General features: G+C 38.5%; 1 protein-coding gene across 1 annotated transcript in view; it reads left to right on the top strand.

Annotated features, from left to right (window-relative positions):
• Positions 1-25572, top strand: part of EDTP (Egg-derived tyrosine phosphatase) — a 59025-nt gene that overhangs the window by 23643 nt on the left and 9810 nt on the right. Inside the window, exons 4-9 of the mRNA XM_083117658.1 lie at positions 811-1050; positions 1838-2060; positions 6832-7160; positions 18776-18979; positions 20566-20778; positions 24267-24368. Coding sequence (XP_082973784.1) covers positions 811-1050; positions 1838-2060; positions 6832-7160; positions 18776-18979; positions 20566-20778; positions 24267-24368 — 1311 coding nt within the window. The remainder of the gene's footprint in view (positions 1-810; positions 1051-1837; positions 2061-6831; positions 7161-18775; positions 18980-20565; positions 20779-24266; positions 24369-25572) is intronic.

Below are 25572 nucleotides of genomic sequence, written 5' to 3'. Positions count from 1 at the left end.
AAGTAAAATAAACTAAATCAAATCTTCTGCATCTCATCGATTTGCGATCAAGTCAGAACACACACAAATCCAAAAATACAATAAAGTGCAAAGAAAGTTGCCCAAAGAAATGTGAATGGGACTACATTATCCACTTACCTAAAATCAATAAATAATAAATTTAGTGCATCAAAAAAGATCCAAGAAAAGTTATGACTTTTCCATCTTGTTTATAAACATAAGAATTGTATAGTTGCGAAAAGTGATGACCTAATAGATTGAAATAGGATCCAGATTAAAAACTAAGTCACATTTTGCAACTTGTGAAGATATCAACTGGAAACATGTTTTTCATAATTTCACTAATAGTCTGTCTATATGTTATTACAGTAGTAACAATGACAGCTTGTTGTTTCTTTCAATTTTTATTTTATCTGCCTCACAGATTCTTGTTCTCGGGCACAGTGGCAGAGTGGTTTAGTACAGCATGCTATGATGTCATGTGTCTGTGGTTCAAATCTCAGCCTGTGATGTTCGTAGAGAATAGCTTTCCCCCGTTTTCTTTTGTATGTTCTGCGACCGAGTTGTTAGCACAATTGTTATGATGCCAATGGTCCAGGGTTTGAATTCCAGCTTGGTCATGGGTGTTCTTTGTGAGTGTCCTTTCATCATATCACTCATTCTCATTGTCACGATTAGCCAAAATCGGCAGATAAGTGACACTAAATAACAAAAATTAATATAAAATCCTTTACATACTAGTGCATTTTGAACCACCACATGTCACATATATATATATATAGTTCTGCTAACTCAGATTTTACTTTGCAGGTCAGCAACATTGTCTGGAGGACCAGAAATATATGGGAGATCAGGACTTGATTATTTTTTTTCTGGTAGCGACAATGCTATTGATGAAGCAGATGATGAAATTGTAGTGCCACAAACTCAAAGTGAGTGGCAGTTGTTTGATCGTGTTCGAAGTCAGGACATAAGATTGCTTAAGACTCTTAACATTGGAACAATTGTTGACTTCATGGTGGAGAAGAAGAAAGTCAAGTTTGGAGTAAAGTACGTAAACTTAAAACTGGTATAGTTATTATCCAGCAAAATATGATTATAGCTTTTGTTCATATGGTTGTTATTGACGGGACAGTTTTAAAATTTACAGTGTGTTTCACTGATGAGCACACAAATGATACAAGCAGGTTATTTGGATAGTATGCACCAATGGAAGATTCTAGAGAGAATTAAAGTATTTAGCTAAGTGTGCTCTTTTGATATGTTTGTTAGAACAGACTAATTTTTTGCCTGTGTTAATCAACTTAGATCATTTATGTGGGCATAGTATGTGTGGTGTTACTCAAATTTGTCAGTTTTTTTAGCTTTTTTTATATTTGATTGATAGAATACACTGGTCATTGATAGAATACACTGGTCATTGATAGAATACACTGGTCAACAAAATGAAGATTTTTTGTTTGCTCAGGAAGGAAAAGTCCTGATCCTAAGAGAACTTTTCACACTAAACTCAAATAAGTAACTAGTTGTTCTTCATTGTGCACTTTTTTAGTAACATCCAGGTAAAAAATTACATACATATATAGTGGTATATTGCCTATATTCATGACCCTGTTCATCATACTTAACAATGTGAGGTTTGTTGATTTTTTCTGAATTTGGCATTCCTCTTTGGATCGTCCAACAGTAATCAGCAAACAGTCTTACACTTCACTTTTCATTGTAGTACCTCTTTATAATGGCTAAGATGTCTTGATGAAAATAGTCCTGTGTTGGGTATGTACTAGTAATATATTCAGTGTATTCAGACCTGTAATTTTAAAGTTATTCCTTTCAGTGTGACATCATCTGAAAAAGTTGATAAAGAAAATAGGTACTCAGATTTTACAATAATATCACTTCCATATCCTGGATGTGAATTCTTCAAAGAGTATCGGGACAATGATTATTCAGGTGAAGGCCTTGTTTTTGATTGGAGTCAAGGGCATGTTGATGCAAGTATTGGAGTTCCTGATGATCCAGTTAGCACACAATTAAAAATTAACTGGGAAGAATATAAGGTGCGAGAACTTAATTCTTACTATTACCGTTATTATTATAGTTTTGTGATAATTTCTAAGCTGCTACTAAATTAGTAAAAATATTTTACACTTACCCATACATTCTTATGATTAGGCTTGAGTTTATACAACTTTCTACTGATTCCAATACAGATACTCTTTCAGATTCCTTTGTATACTAATACTACTTGAAATTTACAATTGCATGTGATATTTGTAAATGTTTAAATGGAAGTATTGCATTGTAACTATGCCATGCCAGTCCATAAAATTTTGCTTTAGAATATTTTTAGATTTGTGTAAGATCATTTCAATTGCACACTGCATGATTCATAGGAAATTTGAACTCCTCTAAATTATCAATTTTATACCACATGGTATAACACTGTTAAGCCTTGCTTCCATGTTAATAAAACATTAAAATACTGACCAAAGCACAATTTATAGTATAAAAAATATATACACTAAAAAGGTAAAGTTTCCACCCTCCACACACAGGAATTCCTGACAGGATATGTTTTAAGATGAGGACTGGTGCCTTCGTGTTGTTTTGTGTATGGACCCTGTCTGGAGTGTATATACATAAGATGATGTTTTGCAGTGGTTGGAAGTAGCACGCTACTTGTAGCGTTGCTACTGTAGCTAGCTACAAAATTTGTAGCAGTAGCTGTAGTGGCGCTACATTTTGAAAATTATAGCTGTAGCTGTAGCAAAGCTACAAAATTCCTGTAGTGGTAGCAAAAATTTCGCTACAGCTACATTTCTTATCTGCATTTTGAGGAAACTTTTGAATGTGACCACAGCATCAAAGAAAAATTCGACAATAATGCTTACTTTTGCAGGAGGTCCATAGAGACAATGTCTATTACATGGAAATATGTATAATCTAGATTATAAATATCTTAATATCACAGATTATAGATATCTGTGTAATTTATTTCATTAGTATAGAATAAATCTAATATACAGATAGTTAAACTGAACTGGCATATATGAATGTATTGTGGCTAACAGCTACATTTTTTGAACTCACTATTTTGGGGAGAAACATGCCTTGTTTGCTGCACCCCCTGGAAAAAAGCCTCGTTTGAGCCACAAATTCTGTGGATATCCCTGGTGTAAGAGACAGGTAAATGTCATTAAAACACATCTTGCAGTGCAGAAACGAGCGTTCAATGGATGAGCAATGACAAAGCAATAGTGCCAGCATTCAATGGCTCAGTACATTAACATCATTGATCATTGTTGGTACATAGGATCTCACCAGCAAGAAATTATTGTTAAAAGAATGATAGACATACACTTTCTGGAATTCCAATTATTTTCATCATAATATTTGCTCACAAATTTTAAAATTGCAATATGTTTAGAACACTCGTGCTTACACATCAGTTTCCTCAATATATTTTATGGTATTGTAAAAAGTATGTACGAGTTATTGACTTTTCTGCAGAAATGAGAAATGAGTAAGTACAACTATACTAGGGGCTTCTTTTGAATATCCATGTGGTTATTTCAAGTTTTTTTTTTATGCAGAAGTAGGGCACATGAGTAGCGTAGCGAGCTACTTTTTGGTAAATGTAGCTGTAGCTGTGGCCGCGGTGGCTCAGTTGATAACGTGTCTGACTACCATGCTAAAGGTCCCAGGTTCGATCCCCGGCAGGTTGAAATCCGGGAACTTTTCTAATGTTGGAAGTGGCCCCGGCGCCCACCCAGCGTCGAAGAACATGGGTACCTGGGGGAAACCCTGGGGGATAAAGGCGGTCAGGGGCGTGATGCTGATCACATCACCCCCACTCACGACCGGATCAAGAAAGTGTGGGGCGTTACTCCCACACCCCCTATACACCTTCATGGCGTGGTGCTAAGCACAGAGGAGCACTTTACCTTTTTTTAGCTGTAGCTGTAGCAAAGCTACATTTTTGGCCAAGTAGCGGTAGCTGTAGCAAAGCTACTTTTAAAATGTAGCATTCTGATCACTAATGTTTTGTATCTTTCATCAATCTATTGTGAATATTCATCTGAAGAAGACCCTGTTAGAGGGTGGAAACATTACCTTTTTAGTGTATATATTTTTTATACTATAAATTCTGCCTTTGGTCAGTATTTTAATGTTTTATTCACATGGTATACTCACTCTCGAAAAGTGTCACTGAGTACTGACCTAAGTGATATATTGGCTTGGCTCCAGTTACATTGTATTCCCACATATTACACTTTCTTCATTTTGCAAAGTAAAATTTTTGAAGGTGAAATGCTGATTTTAATAATTGCATATAAGATTATACAACAAACATATTGTTCACTTGGGTTGTAAGGGGTGATCCTTGCATGTAGGACACCCAATTGTTAACCTCACTTCCATGCAGTACATTCTGGACTGCATTTTGAGACTAACAAGGCTCTGGCATCTGTGTTTTGTCCATATATGTGCCTAGTGCTCCTTTACAGCCTCAGCTTTTAACCGAAGTTCGAGAATGTTTTAATATTTTAGTAAACGACATTACAGTTAAAATAGGTAAGGAAAGGGGCTGGACACCATGTAACATGATGGATGCAAAATAGCCTTTAAGTGCTGATGCACCCAAAAATTCAAATTCAAATATTGTTCACTTGTAGCATATACAGTGTACTTGAAACTGCATTTTTAAATTTATTTTCGGTGTGGCACAATATGAGAAATAAACTAAAATTATTTAAAGATATATATATGTTTATAATGACATTTTCTTCTTCATGTTGACATGTGTCCACGAGTACCAACTTATCTACGTACTCCCTGGACAGCATGCCCACAGGTGGGTTATATCTGCCCTTATCTGACATGATATTATCGCTCATGAACACTTTCTACAAGTGTTCTGCTATGTTATAATATTGATCTCATGGACCAGTATGCATATTAACATCAGCACTGAATGGTTTATTATGCATCCCTACTTAATGATTTCTTTCCTATAATTTATAAAATTCAAATATATATAATTGTTGATTTTTATTTTGGGCAATTTTATGTTACTATTCTACCTCTAGGCAAAAGTGACATGAAGATGAATGCTGGGGCAAACACACGCAAATGACTTACCTCAACCTAGGACTGATACAAAATTTTGGCTGATACTGATAAAAGTATCAATATAAAATTTACTGATACAGATAACTGATATTCTGTCAATCTGATATAAAATTCCAAATGGTCCTTGAAGAACCTTAATGGTTCATTGACCACCTCAGTAAGTGTATGTTACCAGATGATTGCAGTGGTATAGCTGAAGTCCTGAATGTAGTGCCAGTTCGGCATCTTTGACACAACCCCAGAGGAAGCTGACCGGAACCGTATCTGGTTTCGAGCCACCACCTGTTTTTCTGTAAAACGATGTTGTCACTTTTGCCTGCAGTGTTTAGACATCCATTCATTCACTGCCAGGTTATACTCCCAAGGTCTTTATATTGTATAAAAAAGTAGCACAATACCATAACACAACCCAACCTTGCAAGGATAACGCAACCGCAACTTCATGTTCAAAAATCTCTAAGGAAACTGAATTAGCAACATCTCATTAGTCCACGAGACGAGAGAGTTGACGAGAGCTGTCATTTCTTGGACGAACGCTATTGGTGGGAAAGGTTTCAAGGGATGATTTATTGGACTCCACGTGGACCTGACATGTGGTTGTTAGGGGGAGAACTGATCTTTCAGAACTTTCTTTGAAGTAAAGTGAGGTTGGAATCAGGATGACATGTATAGCATTGTTGCCTTGTAGTCAAGGGGTCCCACGTTCGATACCCAGTGGAGGCACTTAGTGGTTTGGATCCCACTTTAAACTGTTGGTCCAATCCTGATTAGCTTTTCTGTGCTTAAAGTTGACTTAAAACACCAAGTCAATCAGTCAATCAGATGATTGCAATGCAAAAGGTGCTGCATATTAGACATTTACTTTGAGAAAAGTGGGGCAGAGAGATTATGCATTTATGCCCATAAAAATTGTAACAAAATGGCATAATATTGCACTAAATTATAAGAATATATTTATAGATATATCGGACCAGTAAAATTAATTATCAGTAATTTTACCAATACACCGAAGTGTCTATAAGGCCAATACCGATATAGCACCAATTACTTTGCCCCATCCCAAATTTATATATTGATTTTCAAATGGAACATGTATGTAATTTTATTAGAAAGATTCAGGTCAATGTAGTTTGTTCACATTGTAGAGTAATGTCGATACTACATTATAACTTGATAGGAACAATCATGGTAAAATCTGACTTAACTTGTAACCAGAAAAGTAAAAGAGATACAGTGGAACCTCGATTTTACGTTTTTCAGGGGACCAAGCTGCAAGAACTTAAAATGCGGGAAAATGTAAAATCAAGGTAAATTTTATAACATTTTGCTATGTTTGGACCATGAAGATTGAATGTATAATGCTGGGAAATGTAAAATTCGGGAACGTAAAATTGAGGTTTCACTGAGTTTGAAACAAATTAATTCAATTCAGGGTCATCATCAGGCAGGAAAACATGCGGGTTGGTAGAGGAGGCAAGCAATCCTCTCCCAACCTGCAAGTTTTCCTGCCTGACGATAACCCTAAGAACGGGTTGAAAGCTTTGAACAGAGTTTACAAAAATTGAATTGCATGGAACAGTCTTATTTCTTTTTTAATCAAGTGCATATATTGAGAAGTTAGTTTTAATTGATAAGTGTAACACATGAGAACCTATTAGTAATTTTTATGTTAATTTGATGTTTACTCTTTTGCAGTTGTGGGACCTAGTGAAATTAACTCAAAACTACATGAAATTACTGCTACGATACCTTCAAGAGAACAGTACTGGTCTTTTGATTCACTGTATCAGTGGGTGGGACCGAACACCACTCTTCATCTCTCTATTGCGCTTATCTTTGTGGGCAGATGGTGTAGTGCATCAGTCATTGAATCCTGTGCAGATGCTGTATTTTACAATTGCATATGACTGGTTATTGTTTGGTCATAACTTGGAGGATCGACTAAACAAGGGAGAAGAAATATTTTTCTTTTGTTTTTATTTTCTGAAACATATAGAAGAGGATGAATTTAGTGTAGTTCCCAGGTATGCAGAAGCCAAATTTCATTATAATTATTATTGTTATGAGAGAAGGGATGTGCATGAGGTTAGCTCTGTTTCTTAGTAACCTTATATTTTTGTACCTTCTAACAACTTCTTTTGCACAAAATACAATTTTTGCATTTCTCACAAGTAAGTGAGTATTTTCACATGTGTACTGAAATTTTAAAGAAGTTTTAGAGGAGAGCATGAACAATGGCTGTAATATACAGGGTGATTCTAAAGGTATAGTACAAACGAAAACCACAGATACCTCCCATGAAATAGAGACAAAAGTTCCCCTTCCACTTTGCCGAGAGATGCCTCCGTGAGGAGCTAGACAATGACGAAAACATGTGAAAATGAACTTCACACCTCTGTACAGCCAGTACCAGTGAAGATAGAAAGGCGGAACAAACGAAGTCAAAAGGAACACCAAAGTCACCCATCCGAAAAACACTAGGCGGCAGCTGCGCAACGCATGCGCATGGGTTCCACAAAGGAAATAGGAGTGTCACGCAAGACAAGTGAAGGGAAAGGGTAGCGATCAACAACGGTAGGGACAAAAGAAGCAATGAAGCATGAAGTAACAATTGCACAGCGGGAAACAAACACATGCAGCACGTGGGGAGTCCCCAAACACAGTGGGTAGACACCGCAGCAAGAACAAAGCACGGTTCAACAAAAGAGAAAGAGGACCGGACGGGGAATGGTACCTGTCAAGGAGACAACAAATGCGGGATGAGGGATTCCCCGTAGCAGCACCAAGGGGATGTCACACAGAGGTCGTGCGCCAGCAGGACAAACACAGCAACTACGGTCACAGGAGGTTTATTGCCACGCAAAGGTGCACTTACAGATAGGAATAGTACGTAGTACGTAGTCGTACCCCGGACTGACGTTGTTACAAAAGTTGCTCAAATTGACGACCACCACATTCAATGCAGGCTTTGCAGCGTCGCAGGAAATTCTGGCGAACCCTATCAAAAATCCCTGGCATGGTACACACCTCGGCCAATGCTGCAAGTATCCGCACTACCAATGTTTCCTTGTCAGGCACCGGGGTCTCGTAGACGAGTGTTTTCACATGGCCCCACCACAAGAAGAAATCCATTGGTGTGAGGTCAGGCGAACGGGCGGGCCAGGGGACGGGGCCCTCTCTGTCGATCCAGCGCTGTGGGTAGGTGTGGTGCAAAAGGGTTTGCACTGTGCCATCAAAATGTGCAGGCGCTCCATCCAATTGAAACCACATACGATGTCGCACGTTGAGGGGTACATCTTCTAGCAGCTCTGGAAGGACTGATGCAAGAAAGGTGTGATAGAGGCGGCCATTTAAACGTGGTGGCAGCAGGTATGGACCGATAATCTGTTCATCGATGATACCTGCCCAGATATTCACTGCAAACTGGGTCTGATGGTGCACCTCGACTGCTGCATGTGGATTTTCATAATCCCACACATGGCTGTTTCGGCAATTGAAGATGCCCTCACGGGTGAATGTTGCCTCGTCCGTGAAAAGTACATGGCGCAAAAAACGGGGATCGTCGGTACAAAACTGCAACAGTCGTTGACAGAATTCCACACGTCGTGGGTAATCCCCAGCCTGCAACGCATCGACTTGCTGTGGATGATAAGAATACAGCAGATCATCATGAAGGACACGCCACACTGTCGACTGTGATACTCCCACTGCACGTGCAATGCTACGGGTGCTAGTGGACGGTGTGTCGTCCACGCGAGCAAGTATGTCCTCCTCGACCGCCGCTGTGCGCACATGTCTTTGGTGACCGACATGATGGCCTGCACGTAACACACCCGATTCACAAAGGGTACGGTGCACGTTCGAAAACAACCTGCTGTCGGGTTGTCGCCTCTCCGGATACCGTCAGTGATAAAGGCGTGCAGCTGCTCGGCCATTGCCATCTGCAAGGCCGTAGACAAAATGCATGTCCCTCAGTTCTACAAATGTGTAGCGTTCCATGGTATGGTGAGGATAGTGCCAATTATGGAATACTGTACTGCAGTGCACAGGTGGCACACACACACACACTGGTCACAATGGCTTCGAAACAACGTACTCAATTGTCGTACGTCAAGCACACCACCACCGCACCGGCTCTTTCACTGACACGCTCCCTGACGCTGCACTTCCAATCAGCCCACACGTCCGCACGGCGCTGTGGTACAATCAGCTGACGTTTCTGAGCCAGTCGTGCCTGTGCTCTTTACTACCTGACCACTGCCGTCAGGTGGGGCCATGTACTCTGGGGGCTTGTCATCGTGGAACACATGTAACGTCCTTCATTCTTGCCCCATTCACCCACAACACGTACTTCGTCCGTCTTGCTCGAGCCTACAGGGAGCACTACGTATGATCGTGTGGTGTTTGTGTACACCAATGTGGGGTAACCCAGCAGTTGAACAGACGTGCATACTCCCACATAGCTTCATTACACGATTGTCCCACGCATTTTATCTGTCCAGCCTTGCTCGGCCCAGTCTCACACCCACGCGGCTGCGGTGGTGTGAGGCCACGCTTGGTTTCGGAGCAGAAGGCTGCGGCCGAGGAGGGACTCGAGTTGTTCGGCTGGGGTTGCGCTCGGAAGCAAGCAGCCGTGTCAGGTCTGGGAATGGTGGACCTGGTGATCGGGATGGAAACATTCCGACCTTGTCCATTAGTGTCGTCCACCGTACGGAGTGGTAGGGTCCGTACAACACTCCAGCAGCCTTTCGCCCGCTCCCACCCAGCGATGTGTCTCCGGCTTCATTTCTAAGAGGCTGATTAGGCCCCATCACGACGTTTGTTACAATGTCAGTACGGGGTACGTGGTCCTATCTGTACGTGCACTTTTCATTAGCAATAACCTCCTGTGCCCGTAGTTGCTGTGTTTGTCCTGCAGGCGCAGGACCTCTGTGTGACATCCCCTCCTTGCTTCTACGGGGAATCCCTCGTCCTGCATTTGTTGTCTCCTTGGCAGGTACCATTCCCCATCCGGTCCTCTTTCTCTTTTGTTGCACCGTGCTTTGTTCTTGCTGCGGTGTCTCCCCACTGTGTTTTGGGGACTCCCCTTGCGCTGCACCGCCAGCGCCGCCATTTCTGCCCCAAACCATGTACGCGTCTGTTGCCTGTCGAGTGTCACGGACCACTTTGCTTGCATTCTCGGTGTGTTTTTACATCCTACGTCGTCCTCCCGTGGTTCTGCAACCCCGCACTACTTTTCTCGACTGCACTGCTTCAGTCATGGTGTTTGTTTCCCGCTGTGCAATTGTTACTTCATGCTTCGTAGCTTCTTTTGTCCCTACCGTTGTCGATCGCTACCCTTTCCCTTCACTTGTCTTGCGGGACACTCCTATTTCCTTTGTGGAACCCCATGCGCATGCGTTGCGCAGCTGCCGCCTAGTGTTTTTCGGATGGGCAACTTTGGTGTTCCTTTTGACTTCTTTTGTTCCGCCTTTCTATCTTCACTGGTACTGGCTGTACAGAGGTGTGAAGTTCATTTTCACACGTTTTCGGCATTGTCTAGCTCCTCACGGAGGCATCTCTCGGCAAAGTGGAAGGGGAACTTTCGTCTCTATTTCATGGGAGGTATCTGTGGTTTTTGTTTGTACTATACCTTTAGAATCACCCTCTATGCTGTTTGTATCACCTTCAGTATCAGAGCTCGAGATTTTGTAGGACCATACCTCCATACCTTCACACCTCTTATGCCACCATGTGTGTGTGTGTATATATATATATATATAATGGATAAAAGCAAGGAGGGCCAAAAGGGCTAAGTAAAAATCAAATAAGGTAAAAGGAAACACTCACCGGACAGTAGGAAAATTCAAAATTTTCGCTAATTTATAGCATCATCGGTGTGAGAAGTTCGGTTCCGTCTTCTGTTTCTTCTCACACCGATGATGCTATAAATTAGCGAAAATTTTGAATTTTCCTACTGTCCAGTGAGTGTTTCCTTTTACCTTATTTGATTATATATATATATATATATATATATATATATATATATATATATATATATATATATATAGATAGATAGATATAAAAATGCAGGGACTGATCCTGGGTACAGAAAGCATCATCTCCTGCATCACCTCCATGATGTAGCCATTCCCATGGTAAATTTTTTCTTTAACCTTTAGTGGACGGAGCCTTGTGCACCTGGATAGCCTCTGCGGATGGGACTTTTTTACAAGTGTGTGCTGTTCAAACTTGCCACAAAGTGAAAAAGAAATCACTGCTTCAGAACTAATTATTGTAGAGAGATGAAATCGATTTTCTTTTTTTCTCAAAGACAGGGTTTTTAGCGGAGGTAAAATTTATACATTGTGCTTTCCAATATTTAGTGTTTTATATATAAAAAAAATTGAAATTAAAAGAAAAACCTGGCCCCCGCAATAGATCGAAGTGAATTAAAAAATGTAGTATCTAACAGTAGTTTCCTACAACCATGCAAGGTTTTGTTGAAAGCAACCTGGTACTTTTTGTAGGAAAAAAAAATAATGTTTAAGAGCAACAGTGTTGCCAGCTTATGGAAATAATTTCTGGAATTTCAATACAGTGAAATCTCAGTTATTCGTTTTATGGGGGACAGAAGGGAAAAAATGTATAACTGAGAAAAACGTATTATTGAAAGATAATTAAAATTATAAAATTAAGTACACAAAGAAAGAAAAGGAGTACTACATACACACCAAAGTTTGCTATATTACACTAATCTGTTCTAAATCGTTATTGTAAATCCACAAAATCATGAGAGTGAAGGTACTAGAGGGTGGAAGGGGTATAAGCAAAGTTTACTTGCTTAATCCGTTCAGCCAAAAGCATGTTGAACATCAGGACATTTATCTCGGATCTTATGTTTACCCTTATGTTTAACTCTCATTTCCCCACTTTGTACGTTTTCCAAGCCCTGCCAATGACAAAATTTACCAGAAGCCTGTTCCATATCTCAGGCGACCTCTTCCTCCCCTCTTCCTTGCTTTTGCAGCAGTCTCATTCATTCACCATCCACCCTTGAACCCCTGCCTTAAGATCGGTGAACAAGCGCACTATTACCAAACTGATAGTCAGTGAATGAAGTTTTCTTTAGTGTTTTAACACATTCTAAAAGTGCCTCCCCCATGGTGCAGTGGTAGTGTCATCTCCTTGTAATGAAGGGGTCCTGGGTTCGATAACCGGTGGGGTCACATAGTGGTTCGGATTCCACTTTAAACTGTAGGTCCAGTCCCGATTAGCCTTACTGTGCACAAAGTGGACTTAAAACATCAATTCAAACTAAACATTCTAAAAGTGTGATTGAGGTGTCTTTGTTCTCCAACCCCTTCACAAAAACGTAGGTGCACAATGAAGGGGTCCCGGGTTCGATACCCAGCGGAGGCACAAGTGGTTTGGATCCCACTTTAAACTATAGGTCCAGTCCCGATTAGCCTTTCTGTGCATAAAGTGGACTTTAAACACCAAATCAATACAATACAAAGTATGTGGACAATTGAGAACATGGCTCAATCACTATTCACGCTTTTACATAATTAAATGAGAGAGAGAGAGAGGGGGTGGGCGGGTGCGAAAAGGAAGGGGAACTTGCTTGGAAAAAATTCCTTTCTTGTTTGCCGGGAAAGTAACTTGGTTATCCAAAATTGTTTTAGGAACTAGTGTAAAAAAGAAACTGCTAATATTGCTCATGTGTTCTTTACAATACAATAATCCTTCCCCCTTTCTTTCTGCAACTTGGTTCAAAAATAAGCATGCTACTGATTAAAAAAAAGAATGAACAAGTTTTTTATCTTTAAAATGCGCAGAACCTTCTGTTCCGCCACCTGTCCCTTGGTGCCAGTCTGTCTGGAGGGCACCAGTGTTATGTCTGTCTGGCTCTTCCAAAGCAGTGGCTTGCAGATATCACTTCTGACAGCAACGACTCATCCAACATCAAGGATTCCACTTTTGTTCCTATCCTGCCTTCTGATAAACAAAACCGTAACTCTTATCTTGTGGATAACACAATAATATTCCTTTTGAACACTAGAGCCAGTGGTGCGCCCAGGATTTTTGAGGGTCCCAGGTTAGATACCCGGTGGAGGCACATAGTGGTTCGGATTTCACTTGAAACTGTAGGTTTGGAAACAGTCCCAAGTAGCCGTCTGTGCATAAAGTGGCCTTGAAACCTTTAGTGGACGGAGCCTCGTATGCCTGTATTCCTGTTGAAGCCAGCTCCTTATCAAGCATGTGCTATTCAAACTTGCCCCGAAGTACAAAAAAAAATCGTTGCTTGAGAACTAATTGTCGTGGAGAGATGAAATTGATTTTGTTTTCTTTCTTAAAGAAAACAAAACATTCTTTTAGCGGAGGTAAAATTTATACATAGTGCCTCCCAATAATTATTGTTAATGAAGAAAGAGAAAATTGAATTTCCTTTTTAAAAAAAATTACATATGGCACGCCCCTGTGCCCCCCTCAATAGAGCGAAGTGAATGAAAAAAAAATGTAGTATGTAGTGATGGTACATTCCTATAACCATGCAAAGTTTCGTTGAAATCAGATTGATATTTGTTGAGTAAAAAAAATATATATATGAAGTGTCAGTGTTGCCAGCTTGAAGGCAATGTCCAGAATTTCGCTCCTAGCACCGGCCCTATAAATGCTGGATGGACTAAATTTCTAGGGAAGCATGACTAATGACCACCCTATGAGGATATGTAATGCTTGTGCTATGGCTTTTAAATAAAATATGGAAATTACAGCATTCGGAAATTTTTGTATTACGGAAAATTTAAAACCAATGGCCTTTGCCTCCGTTTGCCTTGCTTAATTGTTGGATGTTACTTAAAATGTTGCTTTTTTACTCATTCTTACATTTAGAATTTAAATTTTTCAAAAAAAGATGCAGCTGTTGAGCATTCACATGCTAAAAAACAGTGTTTAGTAATTTGTTTATCTGGGATTTCATTTGTATAAAAAAAGCTGCAACTTCTGTGTCTTCTTCTTTTTCTTCTTATGGCGCTACAGTCCACTGATGAACCTTGGCCTCCTCTGTGATTTGTCTCCATCTATCTCTACCTTTTGCCACAGCTTTCCAATTTCTATACTGGAGCTTCCGAACATCCTCATCCACCCATCTTAATTTAGGCCTTCCTCTCTTCCTCTGTCCACCTGGGCTATCCAACATCACTCTCTTTGCAGGGTCACTATGACTCATGTGCATCACATGACCTGCCCATCTTAATCTTGCCGCTTTTATTACACCAATAACTGTTGGTTTTTGATATAAGTCGTAGAGCTCCTTATTAAATCACTTTCTCCATTTTCCATTCTCACATACTGGTCCCAATATTCTTCGTAATATCTTTCTTTCAAAGGTCTCTACCAGCTGTTCATCTTTCCTTGAACTGGTCCAAGTTTCCGCAGCATAGGTCAATACAGGTCTTATCAGTGTCTTGTAAAGTGTTAACTTAGTTGTTCTGGACAATATTGTGCTATTAAAATGTCTCTGTAGTCCATAATTGGCCCTATTCGCTGCTATAAGTCGTGCCTTTACTTCCTCCTGTGAATCATTCTCATATGTCACAACAGAACCCAGGTAGATAAAGGAATCCACTCTATCAAAGGTATAATTAGCCATTGTTACGGTCGGTAATGCATTATATCTGTGTGCTTTACCTGCTGCCATGTACTTAGTCTTCCCTTCATTCAACACCAATCCCATTTTCTTTCCTTCCCTTTATATGGCCAGAAATGCTTCTTCCACTGCATGTAGAGATCTTCCTACTATGTCCACATCATCCGCATATGCTAGTATCTGGATTGACTTATAATACATGGTACCCCTAATTTGCACCCGAGCTTACTGTATAACCTTCTCTAAGGCAATGTTAAACAACAAACAGGACAGCACATTGCCTTGTCTTAGTCCATTTTCTATTTCAACAGGTTCTGAGAGTTGTCCTCCTACTCTTATCTTACTATTAGAGCCCTCCATGGTTATCCTCGTCATTCTTAGTAATTTTTATTGGAATTCCAAGGTTTTCCATTGCCAGATATAGTTGGGCCCTGTTTATACTATCATATGCAGATTTAAAATCAATAAATAGATGGTGCGTTCCTATCCCAAACTCCAGAGTTTTCTGCAGTATTTGCCTTAAGGTGAATATCTGGTTAATTGTAGATTTTCCTGGCCTGAACCCACATTGATATGGGCCAATGCACTTTTCTACGTATGGTAGTAGTCTTTTATATATTTCTTGCAAATACTTTATAGTCAACATTCAGCAATGTAATTCCACAATAGTTTGCACACTCCATGTCTCCTTTCTTGTGGATAAGTACTATAATACCCGTCCTCCATTCACTTGGCAAACATTATTAGCCTCATACCATTGTTATTTGTTACTTTATGCATACTTTGTTTACCAATTGTTGGTTCATACAAGTCTTCAATGCCTATCTGGGCATTTGAGTCCCCAGTTACTCCTTTTATGTCATTTTTTGGACAATCTTCAAATTCTTTCTCTTAACGCATCATAGAAATCTTCATTTACATCATCTGTGGATACTTCCATGGGTGCATGTGCATTGATTATACTGTAATTAAAGAACTCTCCTTTAACTCTTAATGTCGATAATCTTGAATTTATAGCTTTAAATCCTATCACTAGATGTTTTAGATGTTTATGTATTAGAAACCCAGTTCCTAGCATATGCAGCCTTTCATCACAGCTATAGAAGACAGTTGCTTCTCTCTTTTCCAATCCAACGTACTTCTTGCAATGCCACTATCACAGGCTTATAATTATTTAGTTGATCCAGCAATATCCTCAATGCACCTGCCCTATACAAAGATAGCACATTCCAGCTCCCTACATGTAGATCCCTTCCCTTTCCATAATTCGCTTGTCCATTGTTCACGCCAGTCCATCATCGGTAGATCTGTCAGGCTACATTTTTTTGAGATCTAGTAACGTGGTTCTTTTTGTGGGATGGGGTTGTCGGCCCCATTCTTGGAGTACTAGGATTTGTTCAGGGTTTACTCCCCTAGGTCAGCTGGCTTCACTATGCCTTATGAGTCTGCCCCACCCTTTGTTTTCTGTCAGGGTATCCTTCCCTTAGCCTTTGTGGATCCCTCCCCTCCCTGCAAGGCAGCATGGGCTGAGCTTATTTAGTGGCGGCTATCCTCGACACATCGTAGGATTTTCATCGGAGCCTTGCAGTATTTACTGAGATGCAGTTGCCACTCCACATCTTGCTGCCTCCTCCAATCCTGCTGCTGATTGTCTGCGACTGTTTCCAGCTAGCCAACATATCTGCTGGCCGTTCCCCTATCCGCAACCTGGGGATGCACCTGGTGGCATACAGCTCTGCCTCTGGGAAAATAACCCAGCCCTGGCTTCTCTGTCTTCAACAACTCTATTATCTTTAAATATCATGGTAATAAGACAGTGGAACTTTTCCCCACCTGCAAACTGCTGTTGACTCCCCCTCCCTTTCTTCAGCTTGTTTGTAATGTTTATGACAGGCTTGGAAGTGTGGCGCCAGTGACTTTTCTCTGACAGCTTGACGTATGTCAGTTCATAATGCAAAGAACAAAAGCAAAATTATTTAGCACAGGCCAGTCTGCAGTCCATCCCCTGCCCTCTGATGCTAGCGACAAAAGTAGAATTCCAAGTTGAGAGCCTGGTCCCCTGGTTGTAGCTGATAAGAAAATCTGTATGGGAATGGGTGGCAGATGTTATCATCATGGAAATCTTGAACTCCAAGAGTAGCATTCTTTTGAGCAATCACAGTTAAAATCGTACAACGGAAGTTTTTTCCTTGTTGGGATTAAACTCATTGAACGTATAACTGGAAAAATCGTATATCTGAAAATTGTATAACTGAAATATAATAGTATGCAGTCTTATGGAAATTTGCAGGGACCGCCAGAAAGAAACATTCTAACATGAAAAACATACTATTGTGAAATGTATAACTGTGTTTTCACTGTAGTAACATTGTTTTGTAATTTGAGGCTCTAGTGATGAGTACAAACTTGTTTGATGAGCAGCACCTTACCTTTTTTCAGTCATATTTAATACATGCACACACTTGAAAGTACCAGGCTATAATAAATTTATATACAAAATGTTGCATGTTGTAATGTGATTATGTAAAAATGTGTGTGTGATGTTGGGTGGATGTCAGACTTGGAAAAGAAATGAGAAGTGAATCAGTGACATGGAATAAGTGTGTAATGTCAATTTACCTTCTCTTGACTGAAACTTAATTGCATGCCATGTAGATATATTTTTGAAAGGTGCTATTATTATTATTATTATTTTTTTTTTTTTGAATGGGAAACTGCAGCACTGGAAAAGTGTCTCATGTGTTGATTTGAAAAGACTGCAGTTTAATTTTCAGTGGGAACTGCTTTAACAATTTCCCTATCCAAGTTAACCAGACCAACCATTGCTTTAAATAAATATTCAGTATCTGAATCACACTAACAGGGTGTCTACTGACCTGGAATTAGCCTGGAATCTACTTTTGTACCTGGATAGCCTGGAATTTAACCAGAAACCTGGATTTTTCTCAAAGTTACCATTTTCACTACATATGTCCACTTCACTTAGGGGCTTATGGTTTGTGAGTACATGGATGGCGACCACGGGGATACTCAAAGAACTCCAATCTGAACACATTGTTTGTTTTTGTTACTTACAGAATTATTGTACAAGCGCAAAGTACATTTTGTATGAGTATATTTTATGAATAAATTTTGTATGAGTATGAGTAAATTTTGTAAAAATAAATTAACATATGCTTAGAATTTAAATTAATAATTTTTAGAACTTTTGTAGTAAAAACAGAATGTAAAAAATATACTACTACCAAGGGATATGAATTACATGGCAGTTAAAGGTGATAACTCAGCTTGCTTTTGTTAGTTACTGCAAATTTTTCTCAACTGGCCTTCTGGTAGGAGTTATTAACAATAACAACTTTTCTTTGTTTAAAAATATATAGACCTGGAAAATAATATAAATAGACCTGGAAAAAACCTGGAATTTAAAAACAGACATTTAGTAGACATCCTGCACTAAGCACTTTTGAAACAAGTAAGATCATTTTTCATGTCTTCTCTCCCATCTGAAAACAGTCTGTTATTCAAATACACATAAGGGCCTCTCCGATGGCATAGTGGAAACATCGTTGCCTTGTAATCAAGGGGAACCAGGTTCGATACCTGGTGGAGACACATTGCACAGTCGTTCGGATCCCACTTTAAACTGTAGGTCCAGTCCCAATTAGCCTATCTGTGCATAAAATGGATTTAAAACAACAATTCAATCAAATTCATATATGCATGACAAGCAATTACTACCAAAGTTTCTATCACTGGCTTTTTCCACTTATTGACATAGTGTCTTAGAGCACTTACAACACACAAAGCAACAGAGCTGATATTTGCCACATGATGTAGGGATGAAACTTGTTATGTAGATGGCTTTATGCTAAGGTTTTGATTCCTTGTTCTTGAATTCAATGTTGGGAGGACCAGTGCAGTTTTCTTGTGTCAAACTCCAATTACGTGTAAATATTTCATTCTGCATTGAATAGAAATCATTCTTGTATATTTTTGCTATTTCAGGCCAAAAGGCAAGCATCCAGTGCTGAGAAATGACTCAGATACTCATCTTGATGGGGTTTTGTTTGATGGTGACTGCCATATCAGCTCGAGAGGTTCAAATATGAGTCTTAATAGTTCCTGTAGTTCAATCAGTAGTAAAAGTCAGGATAATCCGCCAGTGTTTTTTAACACTGTACCAGACTTGAATGAAGAGCAAGCCAATGGGTATGTGACATGAAATCTTTAATATTAGCTGTAAGATATCTTGTCAGATCTGTATTATTGCAATAAAATTAAATGCTTTGGAAATGTTAGTTACATAGTACTCGTTAAAGTTTGCAAAATATATGTGTAATGAGGTATTTATTATTTAATACAGGAGATATTTTTAGGCATTAATGTCTTTATGTATGTGTAATGAGGCATTTATTATTTATTAGAGGAGATCTTTTTAGGCATTAATGTGTTTATCAATAAAAATCAACCAATTAATTGGACATTTAAGATTTTTTGAGCACTACATTGTGCGAAGTTTCTGTGATATTCAATAAGTTTCTATTGACACTCCTTTTGGCATGGTTCTTTTAGATTTCTACCTGCAGCTTACAACACTTACTTCATTCATTTTTACCTTCTACACATCTACAATGGAATTATACCAATCAGCTTTAGTTCTTTCATAAACTCTCATGTACTTCACTATTGTTATTTATGTATGCTATGTTAAAATGATTTGAACAAAAGTAACTAGCCTTTTGAATTTGTTGAAGCCAGTTATTTTACTGACTTTAGGAATGCACTAGGCCAAAGTGCCAGTTGCAGTGTTTTGTTTATTTATATAGTTTCCACGTGATGTCCAGTGGGAACCCTGTTCGTAAGAACTAATCTCTCTTGCAGATGTTATATCTAATTTTAATTAACCTGTATATTGTTCCAAGCCTTGAGCAGAAAAGTTGAGATGACCTTAGTAGAAAAACTTCTCACACGATACATTTCTCTAGCATATTTTGGTTAATTTAGGATTAGGTTTTGTTATATTAGGTTAGCTTTGGTCTGCCTACGTATGTTACATAGCCTAGGTTTGAAGATTAAGTTGGGCTAGTTTATATAGGGAACATTTAGATATCACATGTTTATTTTCATTCTTATTATATTTTTATATTTGCTAACTTTCCATAACATCACTATTTGCTGACATTTGTGTAGTAGGAGTTGCTATGTTTTTTTGTTATTTCCGAAGTTTTCTCACCCATGACTTAACAGCAGAGTGTCAGTATTTGAAAGAAGATATCTGCTAACAAGAATAATGTATTCTACTACTGTAAATGCAGTTCAGCTTAATATTATGATGTGGAATTGTAAGTGAGTGAGTGGAATTGTTGTCTCTATCTCAGTTCCAAATAGTTCAGGTTTGAATCTTAGCCTGGTCATGGGTGTTCCTTTGCAAGTGCCCGAGATCTTTGTGGTTCCCTCTTCAACACTGATAATTTAATTTTTTGTTTTGTGTTTATACTAGGGAGACTCAATTATACTTTATTCAGGGACCTTGAGCTCATTGACTCAAAATGTGGGAAAATATATAATGCAGGAAATAGTTCTAATGTTTAATTATATTGGGACCAAGAAAGTTGAATGTATATTGTTGTGAAAAAATGTGCAAAATCAAGGTTCCATTGCATATGCATGTGTATTTGATAGAGTGGGCTAAATTGCATGTCCATATATATCAATGGTTAAGAAATATTGATTATATAAATATGTTAGAAATATATCTTGAAAATTTGGCTCTAATTCCGATTTTTCTATTTCAGTAATATTCCATGTAATTCCCAAATGACATGGCCAGCTTACCTTCAGTCCAGTTTAGAATCTAGTCCTTGCACATTTCCAGGAATGAATAGCTTTTCTGGGCAAAACTCTGGACCTCGTTCTCCTCATTCAAGTCGCACAAGTCCTGTGGCTGTGCCTGTGCCTAGCCGATTAAGGCATCGAAATGAATCCAGTAGTTCCATTAGTGCAGGAAGGTATGAAATAATATCGATAACAGTATTTTCAATGATGTTGAAACATACTTGATATGATATGTCTTTCCCTGTTTTAAAACTGTTGTCCTTTCTTTATCTTAGATATTGTAACTATTGTTGTAATACAGACCATTCCTTGAGGTTAATATCCAGATGATATATCGTGATATATATATCATGTTGGTGATATATCATCAAGATATTTTGGTGATATATATCATCTGCAATATATCATCATGATATTTGGTAATATATATTGTGTCAGTGATGTATTGTCATGATATTTGGCAATATATATTGTGTCAGTGATATATCGTCATGGTATTTGGTGATATATATTGTGGAAACAATGTATCACAGATATCACGATGTGAAAAAAATATCGTATTGTATTGCCTGTGATGATATTTTCTTGATATATCATAAAATTAAATTTCCGATATCATCCATCGCTAAACACCACTTACTGTATTTACTCATGTATAATGCGCACTTTTTTCCAAAATTTTTGCTCCCAAAAACTGTGGTGCATATTATGCACAGAATAATTCTGACAGCCAACATGAAACCGTACTGGGTCATTCCATGATTTTGGGACACTTGCATTGATTTTTCATGTTTAGGGAACCCTATCATGTTATATATTGTTGTAAAGCTTAAATCCTGCAGTTTCTGAATATGGCAACAGTATTCCATTCAAGATAACGACACTAATGTGAAATGCGGTTGAAATAAGTTCATCACAAAATGGAGGAACGTTCCGATTCCTATGGTGCTTTGGATGAAAGAAAACATAAGGAAAAAGAAAACAATAATTAAAATGTATTACTGGCCAAATAATAATATATATATATGGAGTGTGTAAATTCCTTAATGGAAGAAATCTTGTGCTGCTAACTGCTAGTTTGAAGGTCCTGAATGTGCCTCATATAAATGGTATATTAGCAGGGGCATGCATATTTCGTTTTTGACAAAAAACGAAATTTGAAAAAACACATTGTAGTGTTAATTTTTCAGGTTTTTGAAAGGTGTGAGATGCATTTTGTCACCATGTTTTGTCACGAAATAATGCGAAATGAACTACAAAAAGCGAAATTAACTCTTAAACACGAAATTTAGGGTTTATTCACCGATGCGACACCTTCTGAGGTCTGAATTATCCTGAGAGTTATGCAATTCCCGGAAAATTGATTAATTCTGCTGTTAATATTGGAGAAGCAAAAATGGACTCCTTTACACAGAAATAAACTTAATACTCTGATAATGTGCTATTAGAAGTGAAATTTTAGTTCTGTGGAATAAGTGTAGTTTTAAAATCAAATTTAGGATTATATTCACAATTTTAAAACCAAAATGTCTTTTTATATACCACTTTTCATCTGATTTTTCACCGCTATAACACCGATATTTTATTTTATTTACCGCTTTTGAACCCGAAATTGACTCAGTTTTTATACCTAAATTTTGCTTTTTTATTTACCAAAAATATGTGCCTCTATATATTAGTCATGGAAAAAGTATATATTTTGAAGTTTTTTTAGAAAAGTAAAGAAGGAATGAGCAAAACCATGTATAAAATTTTGAAGGCCATTTCACACAATTTTTCACTTTGTAATGTAATGTTCTGCGACACCAAGAAAGCAGTGCAACTGTGGCAGAATTCGAGCCTACACCTTCCATCACATGGGATGCATATCAGCAGTATTTGTTGGAGGAGAAATAATAGAAAATAACTTCCTGAGCACTGCAAATCCATAATGTAATTTTGATCTCGCTTTATACTATTACAGAATAAATAAGGTGGTTAAAGTGTGAAAGCTTTGGGATGCTAAACACAGTGGAAAGAGAAGGGCGAGGTGGCATGGGTTGGAGACTTACTGTTTACACAAGAGGATATTCTCCTCTTGGTCCACATAGCAACAGGTGACTCATTGAATAGGTATGATGTTCTTCACTCTCGATCAGCATAGCAACAGCTCTACGACCTACAACTAAGGAAGCCATTTCTTGAAACTGGATTGTACTGCGCATTATAAACGAGATATAATTTTTTGTAACTTTTACCCATCAATAACCAGGGTGCGGATTATACACGCACGCACACCATACACACGTAAATACGGTATTCACTTTCATTTTTGGCACACTTCCGTAAACTAACTGGTGCATTTGCTTATGCAGACTTCTGAAAAGTCAAACATTCTCTCAAGTCACCTTTAAACAAATATTGTTTGTAGTCGAGACTGGTGTCAAATGCATAACATGCTACTTTCATAAAATCCTTGGTGTACTGTTGTGCATGGATTCCAGAAAAGCATCTCACTAACCTTGACCAACTTTCTAAGGTTGGTAGGCTTTCTGTGCTCTTTGCATTGGCACCATTACCTGTTGATAATTACTTGCAATTACAGTTTTTATTACTTTTGCATTCAGTGCAGTATGGTTTCCATAATGAGCCCTTCCACCACCTTTGTTCTCTTAAGTTACCCAAAGCTCATACTGAAGGTTAATTTGTTAATATATCACTGAATGCTGTTTTGTCGTAACTCCACTTTTCATCGGAGATGGGTTGATCATGTTATTGTGTTCCTTAGAGGTTTATACCTCACGTTCTGGAGCAATGTATTGGGCTGTCAAGTGGTATGAATTATCAATATTAATAAAATTTGTGCACAAATCTTGTAGTGTATTCAAAATCCACACATGTCAACCTTTAATCAGCTCTCCTGCAAAGTCAGTGCTGATGGACCTATGGCAACATAGTATTCAGATGGTGATATATTCTTGTTTGTGGAAAGATTCACTTGAAAATTTTCAGACATCAGTTGTTACCTACCATCTTATACCGTGATTCTCTAAACATTTTAAAATTATGGGATATTTTTCACATGGTAAAATTTTGTATTAGTCATCACAAGGGTTGTACAGTAATAATTTTGTTTTAACACTTTTGTAATTAATCGAAGGACCCGTTTTCATATTTTGAGGAAATATGTTTTGTTTTAAAAGTCCACTTTATGTTCAGACAGGCAAATTAGGAATTGTACTGCTTGATGGGTAAAAGTGTTGATATTTTTTGTAAGTAGCCTGTAATTGATGATAAATTTCTGTCATTTTGTTATTGCTTTGCTGGCTGTAAAGATTAATGCACTCTGGTTTTGTAAAGTATATTTCTAAATGCATAGTTCCTTTTTTCTAAAGCAAAACCAGTAATTAAGGAAGATTTTCCATTAAATGGTTACCTTTCGTCTGTGCAGTGAGATTGTTAGGATTTTGGTTGGCTCAGCCTAGTTCCTCTCTGAACTTTTTTCAGAAATTCAAACAAGCGTTATCAGGTTAATTTGATGTCCTGGCTGACAACCTGAGAACACTTGTTCAAATCACATCACCAGGGAAGCTACAATTCCTGTTCCCCCTCAAGTTTTATGGATGTGCTCTTTTAGAAGTGCTGGTAATCGAAAATAAGATTTTGTTTTGCTTTATTGTAGTTGGCAGATGGTCTCAGGGACAGGCAGCTTACGAGGTTCTGCTTCCACTTGTGACTCCAACACTCCAAGTTCCATTGTGTCACAGAATAGTAGGTCATCCTTGTAAGTATTTTTTCTATTTACTCACAATTAGAGCATTTAGAAAAATGCTTGTTGAAGTGGATCAAGTATGACAGAGCTAGGAACATCAGAACTTGATTTTATGAAAATCACTATTGATTTTGTAATGCAATAGAAATATGTTTCCCATTTCTGACCAACCACTTCTTATGCACAGTCCATAACTTACCACCATTGTCACGTAACACCAATATCCCCACTGCCCATGTATTTGTTCCATTGAACCATACCAACAACAGGCTTACATAATACAGTCCAAGCAATCATTCCTGACCAAACCAGTCCACTTGTACTCACCTGTAATATCTTCCATATGGAATATTATTACTTATCCAAATCAGCAGCATGGCTGAACAACTTTCTCCCATTTCCTGTCCATGAAACCACTCCTGTGGCTCCAATTCATGGATGATATTTTACCTTCTCTGCACCCAAGGTGAGCCCCCTCTCTCCACCTTCCTAAACCAAATGAACCAGTTAAGTGCCATCAAACACACCTGGTCCTGTTTCTCTAGCCAAGTCACTTTCCTACATGCAAGTGTGTACCTTATATGTGGATTTATACCAGGTGATTCAAAAGTGTCTTGATATTTAGCTACATAAGGAAAATGTCGAGAGACTTTTCAATCACCCTCTATGAGATTGGAGGAGTAGCAGGTTCCTGTGGAGTGAAGGGTAGTTACCCTGAGCAGTGTGAATCTATAGGGTGTGGGAGGTAATGAAAATCAGACAAGTCTAGCACCTTGGTTTCATCTACTGGCAGAGTGGTGTGTGGTGTGAGGAGACATTTTGGACCAAGGAGAAATAGTGCTACATTTATCTGGAAAGATATCCTCTGGGAGAATTCACCGAAGCGACAAGTAACATGTGCGACTTGAGGATTTCACCAATCGAATGCAGGCTCCTGCAGCCTGTTGTGCCACTACGGTATGAAAGGTTGTTGATTGGCTCGTTCCCAATGTTGCTTGAAATCTCCCTTAGCGTTTGGATTCTTAGGAGGACTTTAGGAAGACTTCCAGGGGGATGAACCATGTGTGTTTTTCATGAAGTGAGTATTGTAATTGGGTGCCCGATATTATCTCGGCTCTTAAAACAGTAGAATTTATTAATGATAGGATATCATATGCAGTTTTACAGGGTAGGTGGTGTAAAATTATTTTAATAAACATACATGCACCAACGGAAG

The sequence above is a fragment of the Lepisma saccharinum genome, chromosome 2, assembly GCF_977018435.1.
Source record: "Lepisma saccharinum chromosome 2, izLepSacc3.1, whole genome shotgun sequence".
In the NCBI taxonomy this organism is placed as follows: Eukaryota; Metazoa; Arthropoda; class Insecta; order Zygentoma; family Lepismatidae; genus Lepisma; species Lepisma saccharinum.
This window is presented reverse-complemented; position numbering and strand designations above follow the sequence as displayed.